Below are 18,390 nucleotides of genomic sequence, written 5' to 3'. Positions count from 1 at the left end.
TTCAAATGCTGGACCAAAACGACACCTGCCTCCTCATCCTTCTTGATCTCTCTTCAGCATTCGACACCGTTAAACATGAGAATTTACTAGATCTACTAAAGACAAGAATGGGTTTATCTGGAACTGTTCTCAAGTGGTTCACTTCCTTTCTTAACAGGTCGCAGAAATTCAAGAGCAACAACCTGATGTCCTCGCCAATACCTGTAACGCTAGGCGTCCCCCAAGGATCCTCTCTATCCCAAATTTTGTTCAACCTAGTCATGGAACCTCTCACCACCCTGCTACAAGCATCCAATGTACACTTTCACATGTACGCCGATGACACTCAACTTTATCTCAAATTACAATCCCCCAAAGACATCTTGCTCCTGAACTCAACGATCAGATGCACCCAATCCTGGCTTGCCGACAATCATCTCAAACTCAATGCCCTGAAAACAGAGTTCCTTCTGATCTCACCACCAGCGAAGATCTCCACTACGCAAATTTGGCTTAAACACCTAACTGCACTCAATGTACAACCCACCATCGTGGACTCAGCAAAATCTTTGGGCATAACACTCGACACCAATCTCAACATGCAGCAACATATCAGCAAGGCAACAAAGGGAGCGAACTTCCAGATCAATACCCTGAGGAAACTTAAACCCTTCCTCCCAGCCAAAGACTTCCAAACCGCAGTGCAAGCTCTAGTCATCCCTCAAATTGAATACGGCAGCACCGCCCTCTGCGGACTCCCCCTAACTACAACCGCACCACTGAGAGCTTCTCTAAACGCTGCAGCGAGACTCATCACTGCGTCAAAAAAGCACTACCATATTACCCCTGACTTGAAATCCCTGAACTGGCTGCCTTTTGAAGCCAGAATACATCTGAAAATCGCCTGCATGACACACAAGGCGGTACACCTAAACTCACCCTGCTACCTCGCTCAGAAACTGACAATCTCGGGCGGAGCGAGAAACACTAGAGGCACAAACAATCTTCTGCTGAAACCTCGAAGATTCCGGAAGGAAAAAAACATATAAGCGCTCCTTCTCAGGAATGGCGCCTAGGATCTGGAACTCACTCCCTCCCGAAACCAGGCTCATCTCCTCCACTACACTCTTTAAAAAAGAAGTAAAAGCTATCCTCATGGCTAAATACACTTGAACTATTATCTCGAACTCTCTTAATACTCTGCACCAATCTGTACTACATGTTTGACCCCTCTGCTTATTTGTATGAGTTGTCTTATTATTCGCATGACTGGCTTTGCAGCCACCTATTTGTACTGTTCGATTTATTGATTTATATGTCTGACTTTGCTCCCTCATGTACCCCTCTATGTAAAGCGCTCTGATATCTGCAAAGATCTTGTCCGCGCTATATAAAACTTTCATAATAAAATAAATAAATAAATAGCATGTAGTGAGTGGTGCCCCATGAGTTGCCGCTCAACTGCATATGCCAGGTCTCCCCTATCGCCGTACCACTTCTCGTTGAGGACCAGCAGATGGGATGCCTGGTAATAGGAAAGAACATCGGAGGACACTAATCCCCCGCAGTAGGTGGACAGAAAGCATGGTGTAGAGCTACAAGCACCTTTCCTCCTCCCACAAAAACTGCCCAAGCGCCGCAATCACCTGGCGGAACCATCGGGGCGGGATCCGATATGGATGGTTTTGCAGCTGATAGAGAAGCAGAGGGAGCGCCACCATCTTCAATATCGCTGATCTGCCATAGAAAGATAGGGGCATGCGAGACCAGGACTTGAGATCTTTGCAGAACCAAATTACACTCCCAGGAGTCTGCGGGTACATCCGATAAGAACACATCCAGATATTTCAGTCCCCCAGCCGCCAACTGAACCGAGGATACCCATTCGCCCATTTCAGACTGCTCCCCCAGAGCCCATAATGTCGGCTTACGAGGGTTCATATAGAGTCCCGAGGTCTCCCTGAAGATCTGCATAGTGCGCAATAGCCGCGGCCCCGTCCTGTCTAGATCTGTCAGAAAAAATAAGACATTTTCCGCATATAATGCGATTCTATCGGACAGGCCCAGCGCCTACTGGAATCCCCGGACCTACGCATCAATACCCACCCAAGCAGCCAGAGGCTCCATAGCGAACGCAAATAAGTATGGGGACAGGGGCCAATCGCATCTTGCCCCACATTTCCACTCTGGTACACCCTGACCAGGCTGGGTTCATGCCTCACGATGGCGACCAGGCACAATATTAGGTGAGCGCAGAGTGGAGTTGTGGGGCAAGCGGCAATTGGCCAAGGCTTTGGCCAGAACCTTTGCCTCTACATTTAAGAGGGAAATCGGATGATACGAAGCATGTTGCTCCGGGGTCCTGCCTGGTTTGTGGCACACCACCACCTCCACATGTCTCCAGTCTGGTGGTAGGGGGTTCCGCTCCCGAGCCTCCTCCTCCACAGGTCGAAAATGGGGGGCCAGCTGTGTAAAATAATGTTGAAAAAATTCACTGGGGAATCCATTGGGTCCCGGTGCCTACCCAGGGGTGGAGCTCCCCCAGGGCCGTGCCCAATTCTTCATCCGTCAGTGGTAGCTCCAATTGTTCCCGCACCTCATCTGACACAGTTTTAGGTGGGTGGTCAGTTATGAATTTATCAATCACGGCGGCCGATAGGCATTCTCGGAGAGCATACAGCTCTGCATAGTAGGCGGCAAAGCTTTCGGCTATGGCCAGGGGGGTCTGTAAGCAACTCTCTCTCCGGGCCCAAGACTTCCGGCAGGGTCTGGGAATGGAAGGTACCTTGACAAAGACGGTGCAGCATCTTGCTGGACTTGTCGCCCCATTGATATACTCTGCTAAGCGTCGCCAGACAAGCTTGGCGGGCCTCGTCCATCAGAAGAGTCGCATAATTCTGTTGAGCCATCAATAAATGCCTCCTGGACTGGTCTTGCGTTCGAGTTCCTCGATTTCTGCTTCTGCTCGCAGCAGCTCTGCCCTGCGCTTCCTACGTGCCGCTGCACACCAGGATATATTCACCCCCCTCAGTGTGAGCTGCAGGGCCTCCCACAGTGTCTTGGCACTAGATACAGACCCCACATTAACCGTCAGGTAGTGATCAATAGCTTCACTCATGGGATCTTTATAGTCGATATTCTGCAGGTGCCATACTGAGAGGCACCACTTAAACGGCTGCTGTCCCCGACCTATCTGGACTGTGAGAGCCACCAGGGAATGGTCGGACAGGCCCCGGGGCAGAGTCTCCACCAACACTACCCTGCCTACCGCCACTCTGGGAACAAAGAGATAGTCAATTCTGGAGTATGAATCATGAACCGCAGACAAGTAGGTAAATTCCGGACTATCCTTGCGAAGTCGCCGCCATACATCAACCCAATCAAGTCCCGTCATGAAGGAGTGCAGCCTTGTGGGGCGACCATTCTCGGGATCACCCCCCGCAGGCCATCTGGCCACGGGCGTCCCAAAGTCACTCAGGGCGATGCTGTGGACACCACGGGACCACAGGGTCGTTGCTTTGGTCCGTGCGACATCGTAGAGGTAGGATAATTGCAAGCATCTGCCATGCTGACTTGCTACGCCACGCCCCCCTCCCCCACCCCCACCAGGGTTCTTCTTTTTGTTCGGTGTACTATTTCTGCTATTAAAACATCTGTAAATAAATAAATACTTTTTTTAAAAAGAAGAAAGGGAGAAATCTATAAGCACTGCTGTATTAGGAACAAGTTCACTGATGGCTAAAGAAATTGGCCTTACTCAACCTCCTCTTAGGAGAGATATTTCCCCAGAAAAATTGTTCTTTAGTTGTTCACAGAGCGCTTGAGAAGGTCATTTATGTACTGTTTGGAAAGAATGTTTTAGTGGATTTTTTGCAGAAATTGTGTTTGAATGACATATTAGTCTAGTGTTAATTTGGTTCGTATAATTTGTGATTTCTTTTTATATTCTAGTTTGGCTCCCTTATTGTTTCTTCACCATTTCTGTTCTGTCACAATTTTGTTTTGACCTTCTTGTTACTGGGAATACCAAGATAATATTTCATACTGTTTACTGTCAATTTTGATTGTGCTGCAGAAAAAAAAGCTTTTTCTCTTTTCACATACAGAACAAGTTGGAAGACCAAAGGTTGAACTTGACTCAGTAGTCCAGACCTATCTTAGATGAGGAAGCTCAGATCAGAAAAATAGGCATATGTATACATACACTTAGTTTTACTCAAGGGAGGGTAACCGAAGTCAAAACCTTTAAAAGTCAAGCTCAGCCAGGAGAGTACTTTTTACTAGTTAGTAGCAGATTGCCACATGGAGTCTTTCCACATGTATAGGATGAGTTATAAGCAGATCGACATTGTGTCTATTTCTGACTTTGAGAAGTGGGTAACAGTCACAAATTGATGACAAATGGGATCAGTTTATGAAACCTGGAAATGTCAGCTGACCTCTTAAGTCCAAAACCATCAGTCATCAAGCAGAAGAGCTCTGATTTCCAACGGGTTTAGTTCTCTTTTTTGGTCTTGCCTGAGACAGCGCAAGCGTTGTCGCTTCCAAGTCATTTTGTTTAGTTACAGGGGAGAGCGTGTGCCGGCTTCAATTCCGCTTTGTGCGTTTGTCCCTCCCCTGGAGCATGGCCAGAGAAATTCTTCTTTGTCCAGTTTCTTTCCATTGCTGGCGCTTTCAGAGCTCCTTTTTTTTGTTGCAACCCCCCTCCACCCCCCATGTATTAGTGCATGTGGTTGAAGGCCATCTCACCACTTTGTCCCACTCAGTGTTGTTCGATATATGATGGTACATCACAAACGCTTACATTGTATGCCATAACATCGTAATTGTTACATGGCATGTTCCCTTAGATCGCGAGTAATCACAACGCATACCATTACGTTGCATTTGTATAGCAATGCATGCAAAATACATTCACACCGCATACAGACACCCCGCATGCTTTTAAATTGCAATTTTTACCTGTATGCGCATTTCCCTTCACCCGACCCTAGACCATAATCTTTGAATCATAAAGTACCCTACAATATGGCACGCTAACACTTCCCTAAACCCCAAGCCCTAAACATTAAAGGCTGTAAAGCAAGCCTACACTACGACCTCAACCCTAAGCCCTTATCCCCAAAGGTCAAAACAGTACCTATACTGCATCTAGCCCTAAGCCCTAACGCAACCCCAAAACAGCACCTATACTGCTAGTACCCCTAGGCCCTAATGCCTGAAGCCAAAAACAGCACCTATACTACCATTAGCCCTAAGCCCTAATCCCCAAAGCCCTAAATACGAGCTGCCTCCTTACCTCGCTCTTGTCGTTGCTCCAGCGTTGTCTCGACGCCCCCCCGTAGCCCATCTCGGCGCACCTCCATTACATCCCATGGGTTGGGAATGCATGCGTTCTGAAAGCGCATGCGATGTAATGGCGTGCGTAGACAACTCACGCGTCGTAACGTCGCGTGCGTTGTAAGTGCACGCGATGCAAACGCATGCCTTGAGATGGATATCTCCCAGTGTTGTTGCTTGCTTCCTCCTGACCGGCCCCATGCTGCTTTCCCCCCCCCCCATCCTCTTGCTCTGGTTGTTGTTGCTTGCCTCCTCCAACCTGGTTTAGCATTGCTGCTTGTCCCCTCTCACCAACATTACCACAGAGTTGGTTGCCATTATTATCGCTTCCCCTCCAAACCCTCCTGTCCCGCTTAGGTGACACCTACCGAGTTTGCCAATGATTGTTTCCGATGACTGGGGGGGAAGTTTTGAGGGGCATGGGGAGGTGGCGGTGGGGAGCGACGAAAACCGGAAGATGGTATCTGCAGTCTAAGAAACGGAGGGGTTTGGGTTGACACAGACTTGGTGCAAGAAATATTAAAACTTGTAAGCAGGGTGTTTGATTTTTTTAAATCCCACCACTAGTTAGCAGGATCCATGAAAAAGGTCATTCTGCATTACACTATTCAAGATGCATTCAGGGACATTACACCAGCACTCTAGAACCAGTACTTATTTAGGATACTGTGTTTAATATATAAATATGTAGAAAATCTTTGGATCTTCCACTGGCCAGATTATTTTAAACAATTGGTACCCAATGTTAGCTTTTTTTATCCTCTTACCTTTCATGGATAGCCCATGAATCCATACCCACGGAAAACCCCTATGGCTCCCCAACCCCCATTCTCATCTCCGAATTTCATGGATAGACTATTACCCATCACTCTCCATGGACATATTATTTGCCTCTACTGGTCTGAGCAGCATGACTACCCCTCTACTTTCCCACAGGGGACATCAATTTAAGCATCTGAGAAAAACGCACTTACGTGTCCACCCTGATGTTGGCGTTTAATTCCTTGCAAGCAACCCGCAGAAAGTTGTACTTCAAGGCTTCCACCACTTCAGGCGACGGTGGGTTACTCGCCCATTTGCACTTGCTAAGGGAGGAGGAGTTCTTGACGAAGAACAGGGCTTTAGTATCCATGCACAACTTGTCGAAAAATTTGCTAAACTCTTCCAGGGAGTAGAATTGCTTGCCAAGCAAGCTTTTCTCTTCCATCGTGGGACACCACTAGAAAGAAAATAAAAGGTTAAAACTTCAGGATACTAACAAAGTAAGATGGCGTTTTTCCCTACCATTCAGAAATTAACAATATGGCTGTCTCTCAATATTCTCTATGCTCCTCACTTTCGGACTATTTCTCCTAGTCTCTCCAGACATATACTTCAATTCTCCTCCAAGACTGTCACCACCAGTATATTTCCAACATCACTGTCCCTTCCAGAGTCCCACACTCTCAATGTGTCCTTCACCATTACTTACCTTATTCAGAAATGTACTTTTCTAAAGATGCTTACTCCATCGTCACTCTGACCCATTCTAGCTCTCTTATAGTAATCATATATCAAGGACATACAAACTGTACAAGAAAGGATAGCCTCTTTATTGTGTATAATGCTTGGAATGTGAATTGCATGGGAGACGCTAACATCTGTACACTGGTCCATTTAAAACAGACTCTTGGGGATGGATGGGATGTGGTCAACACACAGATGCAGACAGGACTTTGTGAGGCTCTGGGCCACAACAGCTTGATCAGCCCATATCTTGACTTGATGCTAGGAGTCAGGAAGCCCTAAATTGTCAAGCCTGAAAAGCAGCAGTACCCTTGATGTAGATTAAACAAGGAGCACCGCAGAAGACAGCATGGTTTTTTCTTGGGTCCTAGACGTGAAGGTAGGCATAGAGGTCCATACTTAAATAGTATACAGAGTCATCCCCCAAAGAAAGGGCAAAAGCAACTGCCTGCTAGACACAGTGGACAAAATGTCTGGGAACCCTGGTTAAAGAGTTCCATGATCTGATGCTTCAAACCGTTACCCTTTACCTTAGCAAAACGGGAGTCATTTGAGTAGATTACAGAAGAACCTGGCAAGAACTCTATAAAGTCTTGAGTTCATTTTCAGATGGAATATGAAACTCATCTTGGTGTATCATTTTTGATGGGTTGTTGCTCACAAGTCTCGAGGAAGAGGAAAATGCAGCCTTGTCCCCTAATCAAGAACAATATGGCTTGCACAGGCCTTTAAAAGAACAGTGGCAAATGGCGCGACAAAGTCTTGACAAAAGAGGATCATGAGAGAAAAAAATTATGACTGGATATGGAGATTGACTCTCTTGGGCCTGGTGCTGGCCGTGCCACAGGTTTCCACTGGGCATTGAACTTTACACATTAAGAAAGTTTAAGGCAAGATATAATGTACAACAAAAGTGAGAGCTGGCGGCACAGATCATTACCCAGTTCATGGTTTATCTGAAGGAAGGGCTGAGTGGACGAAAGTTCAAGAAAGACTAGTGTCGCTGTTAGTATCAGTGCATATTGAGCTTCAGAAACTGAGTTGTACATATATTTGTTCTTTCTATAATATATGTTAGGTCATGGTAGAGAATTACTTTAGTTATTGATAAAAAAATAGTTTGAGTTTAGGGCATAGAGTGAATCCCATGGATATAATTGTTCTCAAGGTAAGAAAGGGCTATGAATAACAGGTGGAACAAAGTGAGAAACAAGTGCACTATTCAATGTTTTATCTTTAACGTCAGAAGACTAAATTCCAAGCAAAATGTTCTAGAGAGTATTCCAAACAGAACGTCTAACCTAGGTAGTGTTCTGGACGGAAATCACTTTAAAAAAAAGCATACTCACGTAAGTTCAGATCAAACCATTACAATCCTGAAACATATACAATAGCAGACAATACAACGTATGAAGCAGCAATCCTTCTTTGAACACACCGGAAGCAGTGCCCCTAGAATACAGGGACGTTGATTAATGCCTAGAATCAGACTCAGCAAGTTCATCACAAGGACACGGAGTAAACTACGGAGAGATCATTCTTGGATGGGAAATTTGAATCAAAGCATGGATGGCAATTTGATGGAGATATCTGAGAAAGAATAGACAATCCGGACAGATGCCAAGTGAAGAATGGGAAATAAGCAACTTTACATGAAGGATTTTAGGAGTTGGTGTGAAAGGTCAAGAAGCAAGGAGAGAAGATCACTTTACCAGGTTAGCCTAAATGTGCAACAACCTGCGGAGCCCCAAAATAGGAATCCACATAAGACTGATAAAAACAAGTCAAGCTGGAAGAGAACTTCCTTCAGTTAAATATCTTTCGAAAACCAAGCAAGCCCAAGAAATTATAACGATTTCTGAAACTGGGACAACAGATTGTAGAAAATAAAAGTGAATATTGAAGAGTCCAGTAAGGGGAAAGCGGGAACTCCGGGGGGCACTGAGGGTGCACAGCGGAATGGCTGCCTGATAAGACAGCTCCACCGACCAGGTCCATTCCGCGATCTGTAAGTGCGTTTAACGGATATCCAGCGAGCGCTCAGAGACAGGCACGGGTGTCGGAATGCGCGGACTGGGACGTGAGTGTACCACCAAGCTGCTTTGACACCACTGCGGCAAGAAAACCAAGGGGTAACGACGGCGGCATTGGGCGGACTGTGTGCTGTGCAAGATGGCGGTGCCCTATGGCATTCTTCGGTCGGAGCGTTTATGGTAACGTTTCCAGTGTAAACCAGGTCGGACAAAACAACTTGCGACACTAGGTGGGCACTATGCGCGGCGCTAAGCCTATCTGAACTGTTGTAAAGCGCTGACCGCATGGATTGTGGTGAAAACCTATATTGATTTGCGGGGCTGAAACAAGATGGCGCCTCGCACTGCCGATAGCTGGCGACTAACGTGTAACGCACCCTGCAGCCACGACACAACAACAATACTGGCAGGCACTGCCCTGTGACCTCCTATCCTAACAGACGTCTCCGGTATCTTTCTATTCCCCCTATGGTGAAGACAGCTGTGGTACATGCTGGGCGGCGTCTCCCCGCTCCTTATATGCGCACGAGCTCCTGTTGCTGCGCACAGACACAGCACCATATGTTTCTTTGGGAGCTATGCGAGGGACATGCGGTGATCGTCTGAAGTATTGCGAAGTAACTATGTTGGATGATCTGGTGGGCAATACTAGCTGTCGAGGTGGTTGTCGCATGGCGCGATTCCTACGCTGACTGTCAGCCTGCCCTGCCTACCAAGGTCTGGTATGTGGATATATCTTAACGTGGCGACGCTACTGATTGCGGGCTCCCCTTGCTAACACACTGTGGGCAGTAAACGTATCCAGGGATCATATTGCTTGGCATTATCCATAACTGAGGAGGAGACGAAGAGCTCTGAGCGGCTCTGTCCGATTGATGAGACAATCGCGGGGGCAAACAAACACAATATAAGAAGACTCACATGAGGAGCCTGTGAAAGTAAATATTCCCCTCTACAGCTGGTATGAAAAGTGTGCTGGCAGAGGTCATAGAGAACACAGTGTCCAACATCGGTGCGGTGACAAGGTGTCTAGCCCTGACGAATTTGCCGAAATATTCAGAGGCAGAGAAACATGTTGGCAATAGGTAATGGTATGCAAAGTTAGCTACCAGCCTTTTTAATTCAACAGATCACGCTAATAATCAAAAATAAAGGTGTGACAGAGGTGTGCCTGTTGATTTTAATCACTGTTTGTCACGATTGGAGCAAAAGCTCATTGCTCCATTGCACTTTATACACTTTATACACTTTTTGTTTTGGACACTTTTTATTTTGAACAAAATGACTACCTATGATGAGAAAAGGGGCCTAATCTGGTGAGTACCTACCAGTTACCCCGAGGGTGGTGCGCCCGTGAGGTGTCATTTTGTTCTCCACACATTTTTTCACATTTGTTTCGATGTACTGTGCAGATTACTGGTCCAGACATCTTGTGTGATCTGTCTGACTCATTTGAGGTTTACCAAGTAATCCTTTTTTTAAAAATAACAAATTTGGATGAGGTGCGGTATACACCCTAAGAAAAATTCTAGTAAGACAGGGTGTTGCAGTAGTAGAAATTGATGGTTGGCTTCCCTACTGCTAAAAAGAATACCGACATTTCTTCATCTAAGGGACCAGGATTTTGGTATTGTTGATTATCCATAACCGACCTGATAACCTGTTGGATCTGTACTATTGCCTCTGCTGTTGGCTGTCCATGAACATTGGTAGGGACCCATCCATACTATAGCGACGACCCTGCAAGCTCCGGGTGTTTGAGTACCCTGTGTTAAAGGTCTTTCCACCTGCCATAGTGCGTCATTGGCATATCTGACTGTGTCGCTAAGTGCAAACATGGGAAAGGGAAAGGGAGGTATGGAACAAGTATTGCAAGCTATTCAACAGAGTCTCCAGGACATAAAAAAGGGAAACTAGACACCATTACACAACGCGTCGACAACATGGTGGCCAAATTGGATAAGCATGGGGAGAGCCTGATTGAAGCTGAAACTAGACTCTCTGCAGTGGAGGACGAATCTCATGCTACTACCACAAAATGTTCGGACATGGAAAAGATATTGGAGGTCATCCGTAATAAGACAGAGGATTTGGAAGCGAGAACACGCCGGAACAACGTCCGCATCACAGGCGTACCAGAATCCACCAATACCGGCAGAATGGAAACATATGTGGAGGAGTTGATCCGTAGCGTGTTCGGCATGGAGCCCTTTTCGACCGTCCTGCTGGTGGAGCGCGCGCATCGATCCCTTGCCCCAAGGCCGAAACCCGGCGCTCCCCCACGACCCATTGTCGCCTGTATTCTTAATTACAGAGACAGGGATGCCATTTTGAGGCTGGCTTGTGAGAACCGTGACATCAACTACCAAGGTAATGCGTTGGAATTCTACCCTGATTTCACAGTAGCGGTCCAACTTGCACACAAAGAGTACAACCCGGCGAAGAAGAAATTGCGCAAACTGGGAATTGAATATGCCATGCTCTACCCAGCACGACTTAAAGTGACACAAGATGGCCGCTCTATCATTCTCCAAACTCCACAGGACTTTCTGAAAAAGCTCAACCGCAGGTGCAAAGAGAAACACCCGGAAGAGCAGCACCAAGACTCAGACTGAGCAATCACTGGTATGGTAAGAGGGAACAAGTTCCAGCGCCTAATGTCTGGTAAGCCACACGCACACGCTACTGTTTATATATTAGATTGCCATCTTTCTTGCTTCTCAGTGGTAGATTACAGGACTTGGACATGTTCGGAGACCCCCACTTTCTAGAAACATTCCTAGCACCAACTGCACTGCTCTGATGTGGATCGCTGGGGACATGCTTCAATCTAGAGATGTCCTGTGCGCACTGACGTGACACTTGTGCTGGCTGTCGTACCCATCTATCTAAGGTTAAATTCTCTATCTACGCTCTATCAGAAAACTGTTGCTGTCCGCGCTGTGAGGTCAACCGAACTGTATCCAGAGCTCCCTCACTATTGCTGACATATATTGTACATAAATGGTAGCACCTCCATTGACACTTTTATGTCGACGATTTGTTGAATATATAACCTGTACTTAGCAATATATGTGGAGTTCACCTACCGGTCCCCGTGTTTTTTTTTTTTTTTTTTTTTTTTTTTTTGGCAGACCTTTATTGCACATTATTCATATACACAGCGGTGTGCCTACAACCCACTGTTAGGGCCGGCCGCAATCGGTGTACCGCAATTATTATACAAGCTCAATATCAAACACCAGAAGTACGTTTACAGGAGTCCAAAAGTCTCAGCCCATGTAGGCACTCACAGTTAATCCAGATGTGGTATTGATAGCACACCTATTGAATGCGGACGTAAGCCCCCATGTGATCTCGGTCTATTTTTCAGGTTTTATAAAGAAAGGTAACTTCAACAAATCCCAACCCCACCCCCCCGTCCCATCCTGGTTTCAGTGAGCAGTCCAAGTCTAGCAGGCGTGATGTAGCAGAGCAGCTAATACAATACGTGTCGACCAGCACTTCCTAGGTAGGAGTCATTCGTTCCCCTCCCAGAACCATCCAGAGGCCACAGTGAGGATCAATAACTATGGGCACCAAGCCAGTCCTCACTTCCCGCCACGTTCTCACTGCCTTGACCGTCACACAGACATTCACACCACATACATGGTGAAGCAACCGCATCCGCCCTAAAGCCTGCCAATCGCTCCTTCCTCGCAGTCTGATGAAGCAACAGTCGTATTCTCGCCGCTATTAGTGTCTGTGAGAGAGAGCATATAGAGTGTAAATGGGGCCCATACATCCCTCGGGCGAGATGCCTCAGGTAGCTCGTCATAGTAACAGTTCAACTGGTCCCTGGAATAGGCCATATCTTTCAGCCACATTTGCACCTCAGGCGCTCTCCGTCCTCCCCAGACCATAGCAACCCTCCTTCTGGCCAATTGAAGTGCCAACACCACAAGCCGCCGCGACGGCGCAGCAACCCCAGAGGCAATGCCCAACAGACACAGGCGTACATCCATCTTTACCTCAGTAGAGGCCATGACAGTTAGTCTTTCAGTCACCTCCTTCCAGTAGTCGTAGACGCGTGGGCACCCCCAGGCCAGGTGTACAAAGTCAGCGCCGTCAGCTCCGCAACGGACACATTGAGCTGTGGACCTAAGCCCGTATCGTACCAGTTGGGCTGGCGTATAGTACCACTGCTGTAGAAATTTATAATGTAGAAGGCGAAAGTTGCCATTGATCACATATCCACCAGTCATAGCACAACATTCATTCCAGTCGTCATCACTCAGCGGTTCCGGGAGACTTCTATCCCACCTTGCTCTGGCCAGGATCGCCCCTCCCCCCTCATCTTCCTGCGCAGCCTTATATAATTTAGATAGCAATTTAGTCCTGTCCTTAACCGTATAGAGCAATTGCAATGCACCTAGGGCCGGTGGTTCCTCCGGATACATTGGGTACAGGTCACGCACTGCAGCTCGCAGTCTGACGTACACAAAGGTGGACATAGTAGCGTTCGTCGAGCGGGTGGTCATCTCCCGAGAGGAGATGAACGATGCTCCCGGAAATAGGTCCCCCATAGTCTGTAGTCCAGCCTCCCGTAGGATCAGGAGCCCTCCCGGCTCGCCCGAGACAGAAACGTCCGAGTGGTAAAGTAGTGGCATGGCCGGAGCGTAGAGCGGCAGCTTACCAGCCCGTTTACCCAGGGTAGTCCATGCAGTCGCTGTGAGGCGCACAGTATCAATCTCCCCCTTCTCAAACACCGAGTGCTTATTTACTATCATAGCCCTCAGTGGATAGGGCAGAACTGCACTTGCCTCCAATGCTACGTGTGGAGTGTAAGGCGGAGAGTGTATCCAATAACTCGCAAAGTGTGCCTGCGCGCAAAGATAATAGAGTCGCATATCCGGCAGGGCAAAACCACCCAGATCGTATGGCTTGGTCAGTACCTCCCACGTCACTCGTGGCTTCTTGCCGGCCCAGGTGAGAGCTATCAGCAAGGAACGCAGTCTCGCAAAGAAGTGCTGTCTTAGCGGGACCGGGATGTTGACGAATAGGTAAAGGAATTTCGGCAGCACTACCATTTTGATCAATGACACGCGATCCGCCAGGGTCAATGGGAGACGAATCCACCGTGCCACCTGGTCTTCCAGATTGGAAATGGCAACGCCGTAGTTGGCACGTATAACTTCTTGATAATCCCTGTGCACCCAGACGCCCAGGTATCTGACTGATTCCGTCGCCCACTCCAGCGGGAATTCCAATGGTACTTGGTGAGTGACATCCGTAAGAGGCATCACCACTGACTTGTCCCAATTTATTGTTAGACCTGAGTGCTGGCCAAATTTAATGAACTCACGGAGTATGCGCTCCAGGTGAAGTGCCGGGTCTCTGACATATAGGACCAAGTCGTCGGCATACATTGACACGGCCAGCGATCTGAGAGGGAACTTCAGTGCTGCTTCCGCATATCTCTGACGCAAGACACAGGCCAATGGTTCCATCATGATTGCAAAAAGTAGGGGCGACAGAGGGCAGCCCTGCCTTGTCCCCCGCTGTATTGGAAAGGGGGCAGAGACCTGACCATTAATCCTTACTCTCGCCGTGGGTGCATTGTACAGCAGGGCAATTAGCGACGTAAAAAAAAAAGGCACTCCCATCCGATGCAGGACAGCCATCATATACTCCCATGCCACTGAATCAAAAGCCTTGGCGGCGTCTAGCATGACTGCCACCGCAGCTAGATCTGGTTTAAGGAGATGTAATACGGCGAACAGGGTCCTCAAGTTGTGTGTGGTAGACCGAAGGGGGATAAACCCCGATTGATCGGGTAATACCATAACTGGCAGAAGGAGACGCAGTCTCGTGGCCAGCACTTTGGCTATTATTTTTACATCAGTGTTTATCAGGGAAAGGGGACGATATGACTCGCACCTATTTAAAGGCTTTCCAGGCTTAGGAAGCGCCACCAAGAGTGCCTCTCTCATAGATCCCGGAAGTTGCCCGCATTCAAAAGCTTCCTCTAGGACCATGGCCAGACGCGGAATAAGCAAATCAGCATACGTCTTATAAAATTCGGCGGGCAGGCCATCCGTACCAGCCGCCTTTCCATTCGGTAGGGCAGCTATTGCGTCCCTGAATTCCGCCTCAGTAACATGATGCATTAGGAATTCCTGTTGCCCCCTAGAGAGCCACACTAGCGCTACGTCCTCCAAATACCGCGATATTTCCGCCTCATCCGCTGTTACTCTATGTTCATAGAGTTGCGCATAATGTCTCGAAAAGCAGGCAAGTATGCCATCCGTCGTAGTCACCACAGTCTCCTGATCCTCAATTTCCACTACAGTACAGTGCCTAGCCCAAGGGTCGCGAATCCTTTCAGCTAGTCCTCTGCCTGGCCTACCCCCCTCTCCATAATACCTGGCTGTGGCGCGTTTGGATAAAAATTTTACCTCCTGGTCTGCCAATTCATTATATTCTGTGACCTTTGTCCTGACATCCGCTAGCAATGTGTTATCGGCCCCTTCCTCCATCCGGCGTTCTAAAGCCAACAACTCCCTCTCCAGTTTGGACATAGAGTCTCTGATGGATGTGAGGACTCCAGACCGCAACCCAATGCATGCACCCCTCACCGAAACCTTAAAGGCCTCCCACACCGTGGTCATATTATCGACGGAGCCCACATTGGTCTCGAAGAACTCCTCAATAATTTGCCGCAGACGCTCACACAACACTTGATCCGTCAACACTCCAGGGGAGAGTCGCCAGGTAAACGGGGCAGGAGCATGTGTAGGTATCCGTAGCTGCAGTGCAACAGGGGCATGGTCCGAAAGCGTTCGGGGCAGATGCTCTACATTCAGCACACATCCACTCATATCCCGGGTCAGTAACCAATAATCTAATCTTGACCACGTATTGTGCGCTGATGTATAGCAAGTACCCTCCCGCCTGCCAGGATTCTGCAGGCGCCAAATATCCAACAGTTGCAACTCAGTCACACCCTCGCGCACCGCATCCAGCCCTTTTTTCCGTTCACAAGGCCGATCGTGTCTCCTATCCAATACAGGGTCCAATGTAACATTCCAGTCCCCCCCACAGAGGATGGCCGACGGTGGTAGGTTATACAATTTGTTCCAAAGTGCAATGAAAAAATCAGGGTCATCTATATTAGGACCGTAGACATTGAGAAGAGTGATCAGCTTGCCACACAGTTTACCCTGCACCACAATATATCTACCCTCCTGATCCACCTCCTCATGTAGCACCTCAAATGGAACTTTCTTTTTTATCAGAATCATTACTTACCGGTCCCCGTGTTAAAACCTACAATGTGTTTCATTAATAGGTGCTGTTATAGAGCTGTGACTTATATTGGGTTTTTAAATGCAGATGTTCTCACCTATGCATTCCTAATGTCTGCGTTGTTCTCTAACCACACTTAGATTATCCCACATCCGTGTAGCTAACTAGTGCCTGGTCACATCCATTATGATGGATGTTGATATGTGCACCAGGCGGACCCCCCCGAGTGGGTGCTCCCCAACCACTGTTTTGTTTCAAGGTTGCTTCTCTATGGGTAGGTCTTTGGCATAGTTAGGATGCTGAAGTGGGTGGTGGGAGGGGGTGGGGATGTTGGGTTTTGTTCTACAGACCAATGCACTTGAGAAGCATTGCAGATTTCCAGTATTCTACTGCACTATGTAACGCTATGACTTCAAGACAACAGCATTTAAAGGTTATACATGCTACAACTGTCACTCTATTTTCTGTATGATGTTTAGGTCCGCAGATGTTCGCTGAAACACTACAACCAAAGCATATAAATTTACTGAGTTGGAACATTAGAGGGTTAAAAAATCCGAAGAAGATTTGACAAATCTTTGCATATTTTGATAGGCAGAAAGTGTATATTGCCCTTCTTCAGGAGACACACATCGCTCCTCACACAGTTAATAATATTGGCCGTAGATGGGCAGAATCAATACATGGCTCGAATTACTCCTCCTACTCTAGGGGGGTCCTCATTTTAATCAGGAAAGGTCTGAATTTCAATATCACGGAGGTCCTAAAGGATGAAGAGGGATGATATGTCATAGTGGTAGGGGTCTTGAGAGGGCAACGGCTGGCTTTAGTAAACACCTATGGCCCTAATGTAGATGACCCTAACTTTGATCATAGAGTGTGGCGTACACTGTATGAGCTGCGAGATGTTCAGTTTCTGTGGGGTGGGGATTTCAATATCGCTTTACAGGAGGGTCTGGACAGATCTGGGAACACAACCGAGCCGCACAAACGTGCCTTAGCTACACGAAAAGATATTATGTCTGATATGCGACTTACTAACAAATGGAGGGCACGCTATTCAGCACATAGAGAAGCCACTCACACAACTGCAGCGCACAATAGTTGGTCACATATTGACTACTGGCTAGGTATAGAGGACATGTCGCTCTGGACAAATAGGATTAGACATTTACCCAGAACACTGTCCGATCATAACCCGGTACTACTTTCATTAACCATAGCACACTATACTCCCCCTCCTTTTAGTTGGAGATTTAATGCTACTGCTTTACTGGACTCAGTATACACTGACACTATACACACTGCTATAACTGAGTATTTTGAGCTGAACGCCCCAACGACTGAGGACCCAGTGCTGCTATGGGAGGCTTTTAAAGCGACGATTAGGGGCATTTGCATTAGCACCACTGCAGGCATTCTTAAAGATATAAGGCATCAGGCTTTTCACATGAGAAAATAAGCTACGTGACCTAGAGCGGGACTATGAGCACACACGAAATACCAAATTGTTAGGGGAAATCAGAACTGTCCTAACAGAGTATCAATCATATGCTAATGACGAACTAAAATAGATCACAAAACCCCACATTGCGCGTTCCTATGGTGAGGGAGGCAGGCCCGGCAGAATCTTGGCGACCAAAATATGTACGGCTCGAGCCCCACAACCAATCCAGGTGATTAGAGACTCTGAGGGCACCCCATGGTATGATGCACAAAGTATACAGAGGGAATTCATGCTAGCATTCGGGACACTGTACACATCCCACCCCACTACAAATGCAGAGGAAATTATGGAATACTTGGCCGACGTGTCGATAGCATGGCTATCGGATGCACAAAGAGAATACCTCTCACTGCCTGACAGCGTTGAGGAAGTAACAGCTGTTATTAAATCACTACCGAACGGTAAGGCACCGGGCCCAGACGGCTTGACATGTGAATTTTATAAATCGTTTGCAGATTTATTAGCTCTTCATCTGTTTCAAATGTATGGTGACGCACATGATAAACAAAAGCTCCCGCCAACTTTACGGGAAGCTATGTTGATCGCCCTGTTGAAACTGGACAAGGATCCGGAATATTGCGATTCCTACAGACCCCTTTCCCTTATAAATGTTGATACGAAGATTACCAAACTGATTGCCACTCGTCTTCAACCATTGATGCCACTATTGGTCCTACCGGAATTATCGGGCTTTATCCTGTCACGGTCCACGACACATAACACGAGAACATTGTTTGC

At 47.4% G+C, this 18,390-nt stretch overlaps 1 protein-coding gene across 3 annotated transcripts in view; it reads right to left on the bottom strand.

Annotated features, from left to right (window-relative positions):
- LOC147701866 (uncharacterized protein ZSWIM9-like) overlaps nucleotides 1–18,390 on the bottom strand; it is an 87,852-nt gene that overhangs the window by 57,696 nt on the left and 11,766 nt on the right. For all 3 annotated transcript variants that reach the window (XM_086930499.1, XM_086930501.1, XM_086930500.1), the window contains exon 3: nucleotides 6,294–6,538. In XM_086930499.1, coding sequence (XP_086786625.1) covers nucleotides 6,294–6,538 — 245 coding nt within the window. The remainder of the gene's footprint in view (nucleotides 1–6,293; nucleotides 6,539–18,390) is intronic.

Source organism: Lissotriton vulgaris, chromosome 7, assembly GCF_964263255.1.
Source record: "Lissotriton vulgaris chromosome 7, aLisVul1.2, whole genome shotgun sequence".
Lineage (NCBI taxonomy): Eukaryota > Metazoa > Chordata > Amphibia > Caudata > Salamandridae > Lissotriton > Lissotriton vulgaris.
This window is presented reverse-complemented; position numbering and strand designations above follow the sequence as displayed.